Source organism: Geotrypetes seraphini, chromosome 17, assembly GCF_902459505.1.
Source record: "Geotrypetes seraphini chromosome 17, aGeoSer1.1, whole genome shotgun sequence".
NCBI classification, from domain to species: Eukaryota; Metazoa; Chordata; class Amphibia; order Gymnophiona; family Dermophiidae; genus Geotrypetes; species Geotrypetes seraphini.
The window spans coordinates 29,598,601-29,614,626 of NC_047100.1; the positions used below are offsets into that span (position 1 = coordinate 29,598,601).

Below are 16,026 nucleotides of genomic sequence, written 5' to 3' on the forward strand. Positions count from 1 at the left end.
GCACAAGGGATTACAGTTCCTATTGCTAAATCCTGGGACAGAATTTGTCACCGTCCCCACAGATAACCACGGGAAACCATCCCATGTCATTCTTTAGTGTATCTCAGCTTCAGTCCTTGTACACCAGCATTCTTGAGAGTCAGTGGTTGTGCTCATTCATACTCTGATTCGTCCCTCTCTCCTTAAAGAATGACATGGGGATGGTTTCCTGCGGTAACCTTGGGGATGGTGACAAACTCTATCACTGTGTCATTCTCTACTTATCAACACTGGAGGCACTGACAGAAAAAAACAACAGAACCAAAATAGCTACAGCAATAAATGAACAGGAAGAATTGTTGGAACAGGAAGGGGGCATAGAGTACTGAATATACTCAAATAGAAACCAAGATTTGGGGGCCAAAAATATGTCCCGAAAATGGCGGTCTCAGTTTATATTTGAGTCTACCGTAGTTTATAAAAATATCCAAATTTAAGCTACAGGGCTATGGGGAATGGAGGAGGCACAGGTTAGGGGCAGGCCCGACATGCAAGGCAGGCAGCTGATTCCTCCCGCTGCCGGCCACGGTAGGCCTTCATGCTGTTTGCCGGCCGCTGGGAGGGACAATGAGGAGTCAGTGGCACACCTGGATTATGAGCAACCCTGCCTTCGGTCCTGCTAAACCAGCTGGCAATTACGAAGCCAGACACCCCTGGGACCTTCCCTCTTGCCAAATCGCTAAAGGCTCTGCTGGTCTCGATCTCGCCTCTTCTGAAGTTACTTCCTTATTTTGAGAAATGGGATCGAGACCAGCAGAACCTATAGCGATTTAGCAAGAAGAAAGGCCCCTGTGGCGTCTGGCTTCGTTATTGCCAGCCGGTTTAGCGGGAATGGGGCAGGAATCAGCTGCCTGCCTCTGACTGTAACTATGCTGGAAGAAGCAAAGGGATGTAGCTGGAGGGAGAGAGAGATGAGGTGTTGGAGGAAAGAGGGGAGAGGTATGCCGGATGGAGGGAGCAAGACAGTAAATACTGATTAAAAGAATAAAAATAAAGGAAAGAGAAAAAGATGCTGGAAGGGGGGAGAGGGAAGAAATTGAAGCAAACAGAGATGCAGAAAAATAAATGGAGGAAATCTGAAAGGAAAAGGTTAAAGTTGGAGATGGATGTAGGCCAGGAATGAGAGAAGAGGCAGACAGACTGCAGACCCCGAAAAGAAAATTTTAAAAAGACAGAAGAAAGCAGAAACTGGGATAAATATAAATAAAATGGCCAGACAAGAAAAGTAGAAAACATTATTTTATTTTTAATTTCATGAACAGAAAATGCAGTTTACTGTAAATTTGCATTGTTTTCTTTTTATATTCCAAAGTGTAAAATGCTGCTTCTCTTTCTCTGGTGTTTAACTGCAAATGGCTTCTTGACGTTTAAGTCTGATTTTTGTCTACATTTATTTCAGTTTGTGGTTGCTTGTAGTTGCGTCTTCAGGGTGAATAGTCTTTATAGATTGGCTCACCATAACCTTGGTTTATATTCAAATCAATCTTTTTTCCCCCTTTTTGGAGGGGAAAAAAGGACAGATTTGTTTGGTTTAATAAGCAGTAGGAATGGCATCTTCTAAGAATTCTCCTATAGTATCCACATCTCCAGGCCTTATTTGCCAGTGTAGTAGTGAGTGGGTACAAAGGGCATCTTGCTGACGACTGCCTCCAGGGTCTTCTTCCTCACCTCCACCAGCACCAGGGTACCTCTCTTACTATATTCAGTCTTCACATATCCCATGGCAATGTTCTTTCTCAGGCAGGGAGAAGGGCAGCCACTGGTCACTTCTCCTGAGAAAAGCAAGGCACAGAGTATTAAAGTGGTATACAATTGGTATCCATGTTATGTTCACTACTAATAATCATTTCTATTGTGCTACTACCCTGTTTCCCCAAAAATAAGACCTACCCTGAAAATAAGCCCTAGTTAAGATTGAACACTAAAGCCACCCCGACACTCCCTGCCTCCATCCCTGACACTAGTGCTGCCGATTTGCCAATTATCTCTCCCTTCCTCTCCTCCACCCCAATTCTTCCTCTTTTCTTCCCCCTAAGTGCAGCATCTTTCCTCGCCTCTCAACCATCCCCTTGTGCAGCAGCTGCCAAGGCCTCCAAAAACAGCGGTAGTGCTCTGAACGGGCTGCTTCACTGCCTTACCCCTGCTGCGTTATTGATGACATCATCAGCGACATGGCAGAGGGAAGACACGTGGCACAGGGAAGGCAGCAAAGCAGCCCATTCAGAGCACTGCCTCTGTTTTGGGAGGTCTTGGGAACTGCTGCACATGGGGGGGGGGAAGAAAGGAAAGAGGAAGAATTGGGATGGAGGAAAGGAAGGAAGAGATGATTGTTGTACATGAAAAAATATAAGACATTCCCCAAAAGTAAGCCCTAGTGCAGACTATGGCCCGTGGACCAAATCTGGCCCATTTAGCTTTTTAACCTGGCCCACGGCGTCAGAGGCGGCTGTAGTTTGCCCTTGTGTGTAGCGTAATGTAGGGTTCCTAAATGCGCAGTACACGGGCTGCCTGTCCGACCACTCACCACTGCCGCTCGCCCACTATATTTACTTACAGCCCTACTGGTGACACAACGAAGGGAAGGGCCAGGCACATACCCAGAAGCCTTCTCCCTCCATCAATTCTGACGTTGGAGAGAAGGTCCAGGATTGGCTGGCCCAGACTTTCTCTCCTATGTCAGAATTGACGTCGGGAAAAGGCTTCTGGATACGCGCCTAGCCCTTCCTTCATTGTGGCACCAGCATGGCTGTAAGTAAATACAGTGGGCGAGAGGTGGTGGTGTGTAGATGGACAGGCGGGGAGCGAGCAGACGGGCGGGTGCCAGACCGGGAGGGGGGAGGAGGAATTGGCAGCGGATCGGCTTGGGAGCAGGCAGGCTTCGGCGCGTCTTCGGGGGATGGCGGGAAGTAATTAAATGCAGCTGGTGCAGGTCGGCTTGGGGGGAGGAGGCACTGGAGGCATAGGAAGGAAGCACTGGGGCACTATGGACATAGGAGGGAAGCACAATGCGCAAAAAGAAAATTTGAAAAGATTCAGCAGCTGGCAGCCACAGGAGTGCTGTTTCCTCCTGCAGCATCAGACCCCTCGCCGCATCCACCCGTCGCGTCCCCCCAGTCACCCAATCTGTCAAATTTAAGAACCCATTGTGGCCCACAAGTCAAAAAGTTTGCCCACCCCTGCCCTAGTGTGTTTTTTGGACACAAATTAATATAAGACCCTATATTGAGACAACTGGAGGCAGCCCAGCTACCTCTTGCAGTCCACTGCAGATATTTAGGTGGGCCAAGGAGAAATTTAGGCAGGTCTAGCTAGCTGATGAATATTGGCAGTGATTGGCTATGTACTGCTGAATATCAGAGGTAATTTCTGTGTCCCTAGTGGACTCCCAATCTAAGTTTTTGTACTTGAATTATGGGACTTGCCCAAGGTCACAAGAAGCTGTAGTAGGAATTGAACCCAGTTCATCAGGATCAAAGCCTGTTGCACTAACCAACAAGCCTCCACTCCTCAACCGCTGATTGGCTTGCTCCGTAGTTTATGAGAAAGCTGAGCAATCACTTCATTAGGTGTAAAAAGAGGTTAGGTTCTTATTGTCAGCCTAGCATTGCTAGCCGCCAGCATTTACGGTTGGCCTAACCAACGTCAGCAAAGGCCTATGGGACTCTGGAATGTTGATGCAGATAGACCCTAAATGCTCCTGCACGGAATTCACATACATTAAGCATCCAGCCAGACTGGAATGTTTATCAAGAAGATGGGCTAAGCCAGAGACGAATCCCATCTACCATGCCTGCAAGTGTCACACCTTCCTTATCAATTCAACTAGCCATTGTTTCAAACAGTTTACAAATTATAAACAGAAAGCTACTGGGACATACAATAGAATAAGACTCCAACCTATAAAAGCCTCCTCTCTGCAAAAACCCCTCTTTCTTTCCTCTGGACTCTGTAAGGCAGGTAAACTGTCTTTTCTATTTCTTTTGCTACAATTGCAGTGCTTGATGTATCTTTATATATCTTGCTTTTCTTTAATATTAAGCCTGTTTCTGCACAATATATACATTCTTTATGTAATAACTTCTGGTTGTGCTTGCCATTTGATTTTACTTCCTACTGAATCTTAAACGAGCATATTAAACCCGGGACCTGGCAGATTGTAAGGCCGCTATAATAAATCATTAAGGCTTATTTGCTTCAACATTACCCCTCCAAAACCTTACATTTGGGGGGCTAAACCTTGCATTTATCTTGCTAATATATTTTCTAGTAGATAGGTGTATCTTTCTGCACGGACGGATACTGTCCCAGTGTTCACAATTAGTGCAGAAGGAATCCACTCCCGCTTTGAATCCTTCCTCCTTCACAGCCTCACATAGAACTCCCTGAACTACAACTCTGTTCTGCTCTGAAAATATAATAAACATGTTAAACATTGCCATTGAACAATCAAAACTGCAAAATCTCTTCCTGTGAACCACTAATCCTCACCCTCCCATAAGGCATTAGATTGCTTATCCAACTTACCTATCACACTACCCTCTGGGTTCAGGATAGGGGTGTGTTGTCTGACTGGAGGACCAGAGGAAACCAGCCCCACACGCTTGCGCCCGACCTTTTCTTTAACTTGAGAAATGATGATGGAGGCTCCAGGAAAATCCATGGCAGCTTTCCGACGCTTTCCTGTTGAACACAGTATAGAAAGAGATCAGAAAAAGTTCCTTACCTATAATGGCAGTTTTTCCATAAATTAGACACATGCTCTCTCAGACCTCAGAAAACAAACCTCTTATTCAAACAAACCTCTTCGGAGACATAGTGGAGGTAGAACTAGGGGACATGAATGGAAGTTGCAGGGAGGTAGACACAGGAGTAATACTTTTTTACAGCGAGATTGCAGGATGCATGAAACACCCTGAGAGAGGTGGTAGAGTCTAAAACTGTGAATAAATTTTAAAAAATGCATAGAATAGATATAGGGGATGTTTAAATAGAAAGAATATGTAAACATAATATGGCTAATTAAGTGTTACCTTGGACAAGAATACTGGGATCTTAGGCCGATGCTGGACAGACTTGAATGGAAGTATGGCTAAATCCAGCATGGGGGAATGGAGGCCAAAGCTGGATAGACTTCTATGGTCTGCGTCTCCCATGTGACCAAATCCAGCATGAGGAAACGGAGGCTGATGCCAAACAGACTTGTATGGTCTGTGTCCCAAACGTGGCAAGAGAGAGGTGAAAATTTGATAACTACAATGTGCTGATAACTTTATTGTCACATACTGTGCAGCTTTGTGGGGAGGTGGTAAGGAATCTTGACTGATAAGTTGAATATCGTCAGAAGTACGCTACATATCATCCCCATTATGTCTGGCTGTCTATATGGTTGGCATGGGGGCGACTTCACTCCATAACTCATGTACAAAATGTCTGACCTAGTAATGGGACTTTTGTGTGGGAGTGTAGTATTCCTCTGAACCTATGCTTGGCTATAGAGAGAGGCCTCTGTTGTGGACAGTGCAAGGAACGATAGCTGGATGTTTCACAGGAAGGCATAAATGGGTTTGAACCTCACAATGTGTGGGCTCAGGGTCTTTATATGGTACCTAGTGTTCTGAAGGCCGTCTGTGGTCCCTTGGGTCCTCCTTGAGTGCAATATTATAAAGTACATGTGAAGTGTGGCCAGGAGTGGCTCAAGGCAATTGGCTGCCTGAGGTGAGGGATGAGCTGACACCCCCCTATTTCGAGCAGCCGAAATGGGGGTGGGACAAGAGCTTCCCCAACTATTAGGCTTTCTGCTATCACACTTCTCCCCATTCCTCCACCCCCCTCGCATCTACCTTCAATTTGTCGTAAAAGTTGCCGAGCGGTAGTAGTGATTCACAGAGCTACCCTTCTGCCAATCGAGGTGTCTTCTTGCCACTGTGGCTCACCCCAGCGAAAACAGAAAATTGTCAGAGAGGGCAGGTCGCAGTGGAGAGAAGACACCGGGACCGGCAGCAGGGTAGCTCTGTGAATCATTACCGCCACACAGCAATTTTAACGGCAAATTGAAGGTAGATTGGTGGTGGTGGGGGGAGTGGAATGGAAAAAATGCTGATTGGGGGGAGAAGAGTGAAAAAAGTCAAGGCAGATGACTTTAAAATATGCAAAATCATCTCAGTAACAACTATAGAAAAACAGTCTCTCATATGTCTTTTGGCGCAAACCTCCTATCATTTTCGTCGCCCTCCTCTGGACCGCTTCTCTCCCTCTCTCTCTCACTGTCCTTCTCTCATTCCCTCTCTTGCTGCAAAGGGAGTGGGGAAAGAGAGAGAGAGATCCAGGGTACATCTCTCCCATTCTCTCTACTGCTAACTACTAACACGTCCTGAATGTATTGAGGTATTTTCATTTTCCTGGCACAGTGAGAAACCGGACTCCCAGATTCTTCAAATCTTGCATCAGCACAAGAAGGCTCTTCTTCAGGCTGATTACCCAGCCGAGATGCTGCAGCATGCAAACCACCTGTCGCACTGCCTGGCGTCCCTCCAACAGAGAGGGAGCTCCGATTAGCCAGCCGTCCAGATATGGAGGGAACCTAGGTACCCAGAGAGCGTAAGTGAACATACTGGCATCAGAGGCCAGGCCGAGTGGAAGAGTCACAAACTAAGGGAGGGCTCTGAATGTGGAACCGCAGGGACTTCCTGTTCCCCGGAAGATGCATATTTGGAGCTACGCTTCCTCGAAGTCCAGAGATATTCAGAATGCCCCTGGAGCCACCGCCACTACAATGGATCTTACCAGTTCCATCCTGAAGCGTGGAACACTTAGGACCACATTCACTGCTTTCAGGTCCAGGATCAGACTCCAAACTACAGAGCCTGGCTTTAGAATGATGAAGTATATCGAGTATCTCACCGAGCCTAAGTCGTCCTCTGGGACGGGCATTATCGCCACTAAGTCCAGCAGACTGCGAACAGTGATCTGCACTTGTAGATCTATTTTGGGTCACCCCGTAGGCGAAGACAGGGAGAAGTCCGATGAAGGGCAGTAAAAGTCCAACATGAGGCCATCTTGTAGAACCTCTAGGACCCGCAGGTCCGAGGTCACTGTCTGCCACTCTGTCAGGAAGGCCAAAAGTCACCCGCCGTCACGAGGGAGAGGAACTGGAGGCCTGACATTAGAACTGCTTCTCAGCGAGGCCAGAGAGATAGCTGATGGTTAGGACCTCTGAAGCGAGGTCTGGAAGAAGCTCCAAAGCTTTGACCCGAGGCCGGAGGTGAGGGCGATTGTAGGGACGAAAATTAGGACGTCCTGTCACCTGTGTGGGGCGAGGCTTAATGCCCAGTAGGGCCTTAGGCTTACAGACCTGCACACTGGCCATGAGGTCATCCAGAACCCGGCCGGACAAAAAACAGAGGGTAGTCTGCTCAGAGTGGCTCTAGAGGAAAACTTCCAAGACCACTGACGAACCCAAAGCATTCTTCTGGCGGACACAGAAGAAGCTCCTAGCTTGGCAAAAAAAATCTTCATCATGCCATATAAGGTGTCCGCAAAATAATCTACTCCGGAGACCAGAAAATCCAGGTCCCAGAGGACATCCTCAGGAATGTGGCAGAGCTAGGAAAGACACTCTCAGGTGACAAAGGAGGAGGCCGTTATTGCCCTAATTTCTGCCTCCGCCAGGGGGGCACTTAAAGAAAAATCTACCCGCCTGTCCTGAACCTACTTCATGACCGCCACTCCATCTGAAAGTAGATAAGGGTGGAGCAACCTGAGCCACTGCTACATCTACCATAAGATCGCTGGACCCATAAAGAAAACTTTGCTATGGCTGCAGCAAAGTACATGGTACCCACTGGGGTTCAGACCTCTGAAAAAGGTCCGTACCTTTTTCAGATGATAAGGAAAGGACTGTGGTCACTCATCAGTGAACATTCTGAACTTGCAGGTTGATGTGACTGTAGGGCCGCCGCGTGAGCGGACTGCTGGGCACGATGGACCACTGGTCTCATCCAGCAGCGGCAAATCTTATGTTTCTGACCTGAGGTCCACAAGGCAGTCTAACATCAAGCGGTCTGCATATAGACAGAACCTGTGCCAAGTCTCGGATCCTACAGCATGCTTAAGCACCAAGGCCAGCTGGGTAGCCACTTCGGCTGACGCTGCCAAGACGCCCTGAGTCAACCAAAGGATGGAAAGGGATGCAGACGCAATTCCAGGCAGCGCCCATCTATTCTCTGAAGTCTGAATCAGCCACATGCTGGAAACCAGGGAAGGAAGAGAGCTCACCAAGAGGGCTGACTTCCGAGGGGAATAACAGGGGAATAACAGATCTTTTTTTATTTTTTAAACATGTCCGAGACATCATTTTCATGAAAACTGGGGGGAAATCATCCCCTGCAACAAGGGCCGCTCTATGTGCATCTGATCTAGAATGCTAAGAAAGCTATATGCTAGACAGCATATATGACTGTGATGCATGAGAGATGAAGGAGGTTGAATAAGAACTAATATCTTAGAGTATTAACTGAAAAGGTGTTCTGTAAACTCTAAGTGAACATTGGAGCCATTGATTTGGGTTAAAGAAAGTTTATGAGGCATTTCCCTGGAACCGCACTTGCGTTTCGCCAGGGCACTGTCAGCACCCTTTTTAGGGTCACCAGATGTGAAATTCACAGCGCTGGTAGCAGTAAGTCCAAGAGGGACCTCTCTGGAATCCATGTACACTCCACACCCCTGGTGGGTCACGGCGCACATTGAAACCGGCTGCAAAACCGATAGCTATCTGCCGTAAATAAGGCATGAATCCATGCCATCATGTCCTGAGGGACCATCTGTAAAGTTTGGAGCAAAAACGAAGCTCCTAAGTGCAAAAAAGTATACTTTTAAAATCCAAGATGGCCACCACAGGTACCGATTTTGCTCTAAAACAGCCTGGGAAAAACACAGGGAACCCTGGAAAATGGCTATTTTGCGTTTTTAGAGGTAGAGGGGGAGGTGGTTAGGGCATGCAGGGAAACTACCTAAAAACCTCTATTTAAGATTCCCCAAAATCACCAAACCAGGCATGCACACAGTTTACTCACCGAGTCTGTGCTGCAATGAAAAGAATGGAAAGCAAGCTAAACAAGCAAGCCCAAAGATCAGGAAGCTGGAAAAACTGGATTTCATAGCTTCGGACTGCCTCACCTGCCCAGGCACCTCCGTCAGTGACTACCAGGACCTTTGGAATACTCAGTAAAGGAACGCAGTCCGGTCCCGATACCAGGTGCGCCTCCACGGAACCGTGCAGCCCACGCTCTACCTCTTAGCGGACGAACCCGGGGTGAGCTGGCTCCCGATCCCGGAGCTCTGATCCGACTAACAGGCTGTCCCAGGGGCTTATTGCAGTGACAGGTAACCCTCCCAGATGCAGACATTTTCCATAAAAATCTGCCATCTCCCGCCGAAAGGATGTCCCCACAGGGTGAATCCACAGCAAGACCTGCATCAAAAATTAACTTAATATACTAAAATTTAGGAAAAGAAGAGATGAGCTTCTACAGAGTGGCTGTAGGAAACAAGACTGATCTTCACTGAGCATGTCACAGGAAATGGACTCAGGGGTGTGGCTTAAAGTTGTATTTGAGTTCCCTACAGATTGTGGCTGGATGGGTTACATAACCCTACCGTGCAGACTACAGAGGTATTGTACAAGAAGGATGCTTTTGAGACCTGATTTATGTGAGACAATTTGGAAACTTTTTATCCTCCTAACATTTTGACTTACACGAGTTTCTAAAAACAAAAAACCTTTTTACCCCTTACATTTTGACCTTTTTTCGTCTTTCTTTCCTATATTTATAATAATAATAATAATTTATTTCTTATATACCGCTATACCAGAAGTTCGAAGCGGTTCACAACAAGAAAATGCATACAGTCAATGTTTAAGATGCACAATAAACAATCAGTCTGAAATACAATAAAATCAATAAAATAGATCAGTTAAAATCTAATAAAGTTAAAACAGTGGCATCCTTAAGAATATAGACAGCTGTAGGAATTCATAAACGTTAAGACAGAGACATGATTTAAGATTTAAAACTTGTCAAACAGACGAGTCTTCAATGATTTTCTGAAGTCAACATAAGAGGGTAGCCTCGAGTATAGATTTTCCAAGCCATGTATTTAGTTTAGCTGCCTGGAATGTTAAAATTCTGTCAAAAAACTTCTTCTATTGACATGATTTCAGAGAGGGATAATTAAATAGATTTATTCTACGAGTACTCTTGTTGGAGCAAGGTAAACTGGTAGCATCCCATGTGTAAGTTTGTAATTTTTTGGGCTCCAATGTACAGTATTTTGGAAGTTGCTTTGAATTTAGATATTGCGATTGAATCAAAATTTTAATAAAACTTGATACTTATTTCATTTCAAAATGATACATTTTATTATTAGCACTGAAATCATTTCCAACCTACCTAGAGTCCAGACCAAGCTTCCCTCTACTGGGGTTGTGCTCTCATCAATGTCATTTCCGTAGAGAGAGAGCCCAGCTTCCAACCGCAAGCTGTCCCTCGCTGCCAAACCTGCCAGCTTCACTTCAGGGCTCTGTAGCAGGATCTCTGCCAGCTGGACTGCATATTCCGCTGGAACCAAGATCTGAGGGTGCAAGACATGAACATAACAGGGCAGCAAGGGAAAAAACTGAAAAGGTGCCTATGTACCTTTATAAAAAATGATTTCAGAACTATCCTGACATGAAAATTGACAGTTTCTCTGAAAAAGGTGTAAATTTGTCCAGACCGGCTTTATTTTTAACAAACACCTTTATCCTGGATGCCGGGATTAGAAACATAGAAAGTGACGGCAGAAAAAGGCCGAGGTCCATCGAGTCTGCCCACACCACTGACCCACCCCCCTATTTAATCATGGGGATTGTCGATGGATATGGTTAGGACTTCAAATTTTAGATCACAGCTATGGTCAAATTCTTCTGTGGTGTCCTTATGAATCATTGCAAGAATTTGGTCTTAGGGCTAGAGGCTAAAGAATGACATGGGAACAAATTTGTCCCCATAGGACCTCAATTTCCCCCTTCTCATCCCTGTGAGTTTTCTTGCTATCCTTAAACTCTGCCTTAACCACACAAGCTTCAGACACTTATGATTTTAAACTGTTTAACAACATAAGAATTGCCGCTGCTGAGTCAGATCGGTGGTCCATCGTGCCCACCAGTCCACTCACGCGGTGGCCCTCTGGTCAAAGACCAGCGCCCTAACTGAGACTAGCCCTACCTGCGTACATTGTGGTTCAGCAGGAACTTGTCTAACTTTGTCTTGAATCCCTGGAGGGTGTTTTCCCCTATGACTCCAGCAGAGTGTTCCAATTTTCCACCACTCTCTGGGTGAAGAAGAACTTCCTTACGTTCATACGGAATCTATCCTCTTTCAATTTTAGAGAGTGCCCTCTCGTTCTCCCTACCTTGGAGAGGGTGAACAACCTGTCCTTATCTACTAAGTTTATTCCCTTCAGTACCTTGAATGTTTCGATCATGTCCCCTCTCAATCTCCTCTGTTTGAGGGAGAAGAGGCCCAGTTTCCCTAATCTTTGTTGTATGGCAACCATCTTAGTTGCTCTTCTCTGGACCCTTTCGAGTAGTACCATTTCCTCCTTCACGGCCAGGACAAATGTCAGAAAGTTCTGCTTCACACAGCGAGTGGTGAACGCCTGGAACTCTCTCCCGAAAGAGATGGTGGAGGAAACTACCATTCTAGGATTTAAGGGAAAATTGGATGCACATCTTCTTGCAGGACACATTGAGGGATACGAGTGACTAATGTATGCACCAGGGTACGCCTGGCTGAGCCTCCACGTGTGCGGCTCACCGGACTGGATGGACCCCAGGTCTGATCCGGTGCAGGCATTTCTTATGTTCTTATGTATGGCGACCAGTGCTGGACGCAGTACTCCAGGTGAGGGCGCACCATAGCCCGGTACAATGTCATGATAACCTTCTCCGATCCTGTTCGTGATTTCCTTCTTTATCATTCCTTGCATTCTGTTCGCACTTTTCGCCACCACCGTGCATTGCGCGGATGGCTTCCTCGACTTGTCGATCAGAACTCCCAAGTCTCTTTCCTGGGAGGTCTCTCCAAGTACTGACCCGGACATCCTCCTTATGGCCTTATCCTCCATGAGCGCACCTTTTGCTCCTTGATCATCCAATGGTCCAACAGAGTCCCTGCTTCTGATATACCTAAAAAAATTGCTATGAGTTTTTGCCTCTTTTGCAAGTTTCTCTTCATATTCTTTCTTAGCTGCTCTTATCACTGCTTTGCATCTAACTTGCCAATGTTTGTGTTTCTTATTTTCTTCATTTGGATTCTTTTTCCATTCTTTAAAGGATGTTTTCTTGGCTCTAATAGCCTCTTTCACTTCACCCTTTAACCATGCCGGCTCTTGTTTCCTCTTCTTTCCACCTTTGCTGATACGTGGAATACATCTGGTCTGGGCTTCTACGATGGTATTTTTAAATTTAAATAACATCCATGCTTGGTTTACAGTCCTAACCTTTTGCAACTGATCCTTTTAGCTTCTTTTTAACCATTTTCCTCATTTTATCATAGTTGCCTTTTTGAAACTTAAACGCTTCTACAGTAAATCTCTTTTGTGACGTCACTCCCAGTATCAGCTCAAATTTGATCACGTTAAGATCACTATTTCCCAGCGGACCCAACACAGTCAAGATTCCATGAAGGGAAAAGAAAATGCAAGGGAGGTTGGAAACAAAATGCTCCTGCCAGAAACCTGGACACATCAGGATGAGCAGTAAGCGAGCTATCATCGTTGCGCACTCTAAAACATGAAAGGTTTGCAACCTGAACTGTAAGGGAGTCCACTGCAAGACCTGTTTCTAGACCCGACTGAAGAAAAACCAAGACCATCAAAAAGGGAGCCCTCTCAGGTTCCACGTGATTCTTAGCACACCACTGTTGGAAAGTCTTCCAGGCTTTGGCATAAGATGCCATAGTAGAGGTTTACATCGAGCACAAAAAAAGTCAAGATAACTACATCTGAAAATCCATGCTTCATCAGAGCTGAGCATTCAAGAGCCATGCCATAAGACCAAAGCGCCGTGGGTTCTCCATGGGCACCAGCCCCTGATTGAGAAGATAATGAAGATGAGGGAGCTGGAGTTTCTTGCCCCATGGAAGATGGATGAGATCCGCATACCATGGGCAATGAAGTCACTCTAAACCTATTAGAATCACCAGGCCAGGATGCGTTGCTATTCGGTGGAGGACCCGACCAACCTGAGGTCACGGAGGGAATATCATACAAGAGCTTGTGAGCCAGCCAAGACCGAATCAAGGCATCTGGCTCAAGCTTCCTCACCGTTCTTCAACTGAAAAAATGCCTGGCTTTCGAGTTCTCTGGTGAAGCCAACAAGTCATCTGGAGCTGTACAATCAGACAGAACACCTCCTGCTAGAGGAACTATGCTCCTAGGTCCAAGATCTGTCGTCTGAGGAAATCTGACTGAACATTGTTGACTCCAGCCACATTGGCCTCAGAGGAAGATAGAAGATGAGTTTATACCCAGCGGAACCATATGTGAGCCTCCTGGCTTAAGAGAGCGCTTCTCATGCCTGCTTGATGATGTATGTACGCCACCACCATGGTGTCGTCAAAGAAACTCGCACTGTTGTTCCTTTCAGAAGGGGCTGGAGAGCAAGTAGTGCCAACCAAATTGCCCGAAGCTCCAGATGATTTATCAATCAATGGTGCGGACGAGGAGCCCACTGCTCCTGAATGAGCCCCCAACCCAACAGGCTGGCATCCATCATAAGAATCATCCATTCAGAAATCCAAAGAAGCCAGCCCTGGCAGAGCCTCCCCCTGAAGCTACCAGCTCAAGCTGCTGCCAACTGGCATTGTCCAGGGGAGCAGCATCTGAAGGGGAAAACACTGCAGAGACCACCAAGAAGGACTCCTGAAAAGGGTGTATGGGCGCAATGGCCCAGGGGACCACCTCCAATTAGGCTGCCAGAGACCCCAGAACCTGCAAATAATGCAAGGCCTCGGGAGCCGGATGGTCCAGGAGAATTCCGATCAATCGGTGAAGTTCCTATCTGCATGCCTCTGGAAGAAATACACAACCCTGTCTGGAGACGAAGAGAAGGCCCAGAAACTCTACGGACTGGAAGAATGTCAAGCAGCAATTCCTCAATTTGCCAACGCCTGCAGCAGACACACTACCGTCTCCACTGCACTTTCACAATCCTGATGAGACAGAGCCCGGAACAACTAGGTGTCCAAGGAAGGATGGACTTGGACCCCCTGCTGGCAGAAAGGCACCACAACTACTATCACCCTGGCAAAATTGTGGGGCGTCATCGCAAAGCCAAAGGGCAGAACTGCAAACTGGAAATGATATTGCAGAACATGGAAAACGCAGATACCAGTGATGCTCCGGGTAGATCAGAAAATGGAGGAAAGCCCCTATGTGCTCCAAGGCGCTAAAAAATCTCCTGGAGAGACAACAGCTATCACTGTGTGCTCCGTTGTTATTCAGAAAAGAGGAATCCGCAAGAAGCAGGTTATCAACTTTAGATCCACAATGAAACTCCCATCCTTCGAGCCTTTCTGAGGTACAAGGAAGTATGAGAAGTATCTGCCTAAGCCCGATTCATGTTCTGGAACAGATTCCAGTGTCCCTATGTCTAAGAGGCGCTGCAGAGCATCACAGACCCCGAATTCCATTCCAGTCAATTTGCTGGAGTCCAAAAACAAACCAGAGGCAGGCAAAGGAGGACTAACTAGTGTCTGATGAAGGTCAAGTCTACTCCTGATAAAACTGAAAAATCAACCTCCAAGATGAGGAAGCCAAGCCTGACCTCTGACGTCATCGGGACTTAAGCGCAGCCACTGCACAGGAACCTAAGGACGCCTGGAAGTGGAACTGTTGTAACATAGGCATATCTCTGGGATGAAAAACCTGTGTATCCCTGACACCACCTGCGGGAAGAACAAAGAGTATTACGACCCCCTTCCAACGTCCAGCGAGACTTGCTTACAGGGAGCAACTTAGGGCGGTGCTTGGCAATACCTCAGTAGAAGTCATCAAGACCTATACCAATAAGAAGTTGATCCTTGAAAAGACATCCATTTTTAAAGTGATCCTTGAGGCAGCATTCCCAGTCCAAAGAGTCCAGCGCACAGACACTGCACCAGCAGAGAATGTACTAAAAACCCAAGTGAGGTCATAAAGGGTGCCCGACACCTAATGTACACCAACCATCACAAGTGGAGAACAGGCATGCACCTCCACAGAGTATGCATTGCGCAGACTGGAATAACAGGCACGCGCCATAAAGGAAGTGGCCACCGCCGCTTGGCTACCTGAAGATGCCACTAGAAAATAATGTTTTGCAATATAATATCCACCTTGCGATCCTGAAAGTCCTTAAACCTCACTCCCCCATCACTAGGGAGGACTGCAAGCTGGATAACCTGCGCTAAGGTGGAATCTAATTCTGGCTGTTCAGACCTGCCGAAAATCAGGATCCAGATGATAAAGCAAAGACATAGCTTTAGAAGGTTGGAAATAGAGAATGACACAGGGAAAAATTCTGTCCCCGTCACTGCCCCGTCCCCGGACCAGCATCCTCTTCACGGCCCCGTCACCGTCCCCGCTGTCCCTTTCACTGCTCCGTCCCTGTCTTCAGCGTCTTCTCCTCTCCATTCCCCCACCCACAGCAGCTCCCTCTCGCCGGCCAGCCGTGCATTTTCCTCCCTCCCTCCCTCCCTTTCCCTTACCTTCTCTTGTGGCAAAACTGGCTATTTGTATAAAGCTATGCGCTGTATTACAGCTGGAGCCTTGAAGTCGCATCGGGTTGCCTGCTAGAAAAGTCTCCTCTGATGCAATCGGAAACAGGAAGTTGCATCAGAGGAGACTTTTCCAGCAGGCAACGCGACGCAACTTCAAGGCTCCGGCTGTAATACAGCTCATAGCCTT

The 16,026-nt window shown here is 46.8% G+C and overlaps 1 protein-coding gene across 1 annotated transcript in view; it reads right to left on the minus strand.

Annotated features, from left to right (window-relative positions):
- Positions 1 to 1,265: 1,265 nt before the first annotated feature.
- The window catches only part of AMT (aminomethyltransferase), a 39,506-nt gene continuing 24,745 nt past the window's right edge, over positions 1,266 to 16,026 (minus strand). The window contains exons 7-9 of the mRNA XM_033925759.1: positions 10,488 to 10,668; positions 4,564 to 4,719; positions 1,266 to 1,811 (exon numbers count right to left, since the gene is read on the minus strand). Coding sequence (XP_033781650.1) covers positions 1,633 to 1,811; positions 4,564 to 4,719; positions 10,488 to 10,668 — 516 coding nt within the window. The 3' untranslated portion in view covers positions 1,266 to 1,632. The remainder of the gene's footprint in view (positions 1,812 to 4,563; positions 4,720 to 10,487; positions 10,669 to 16,026) is intronic.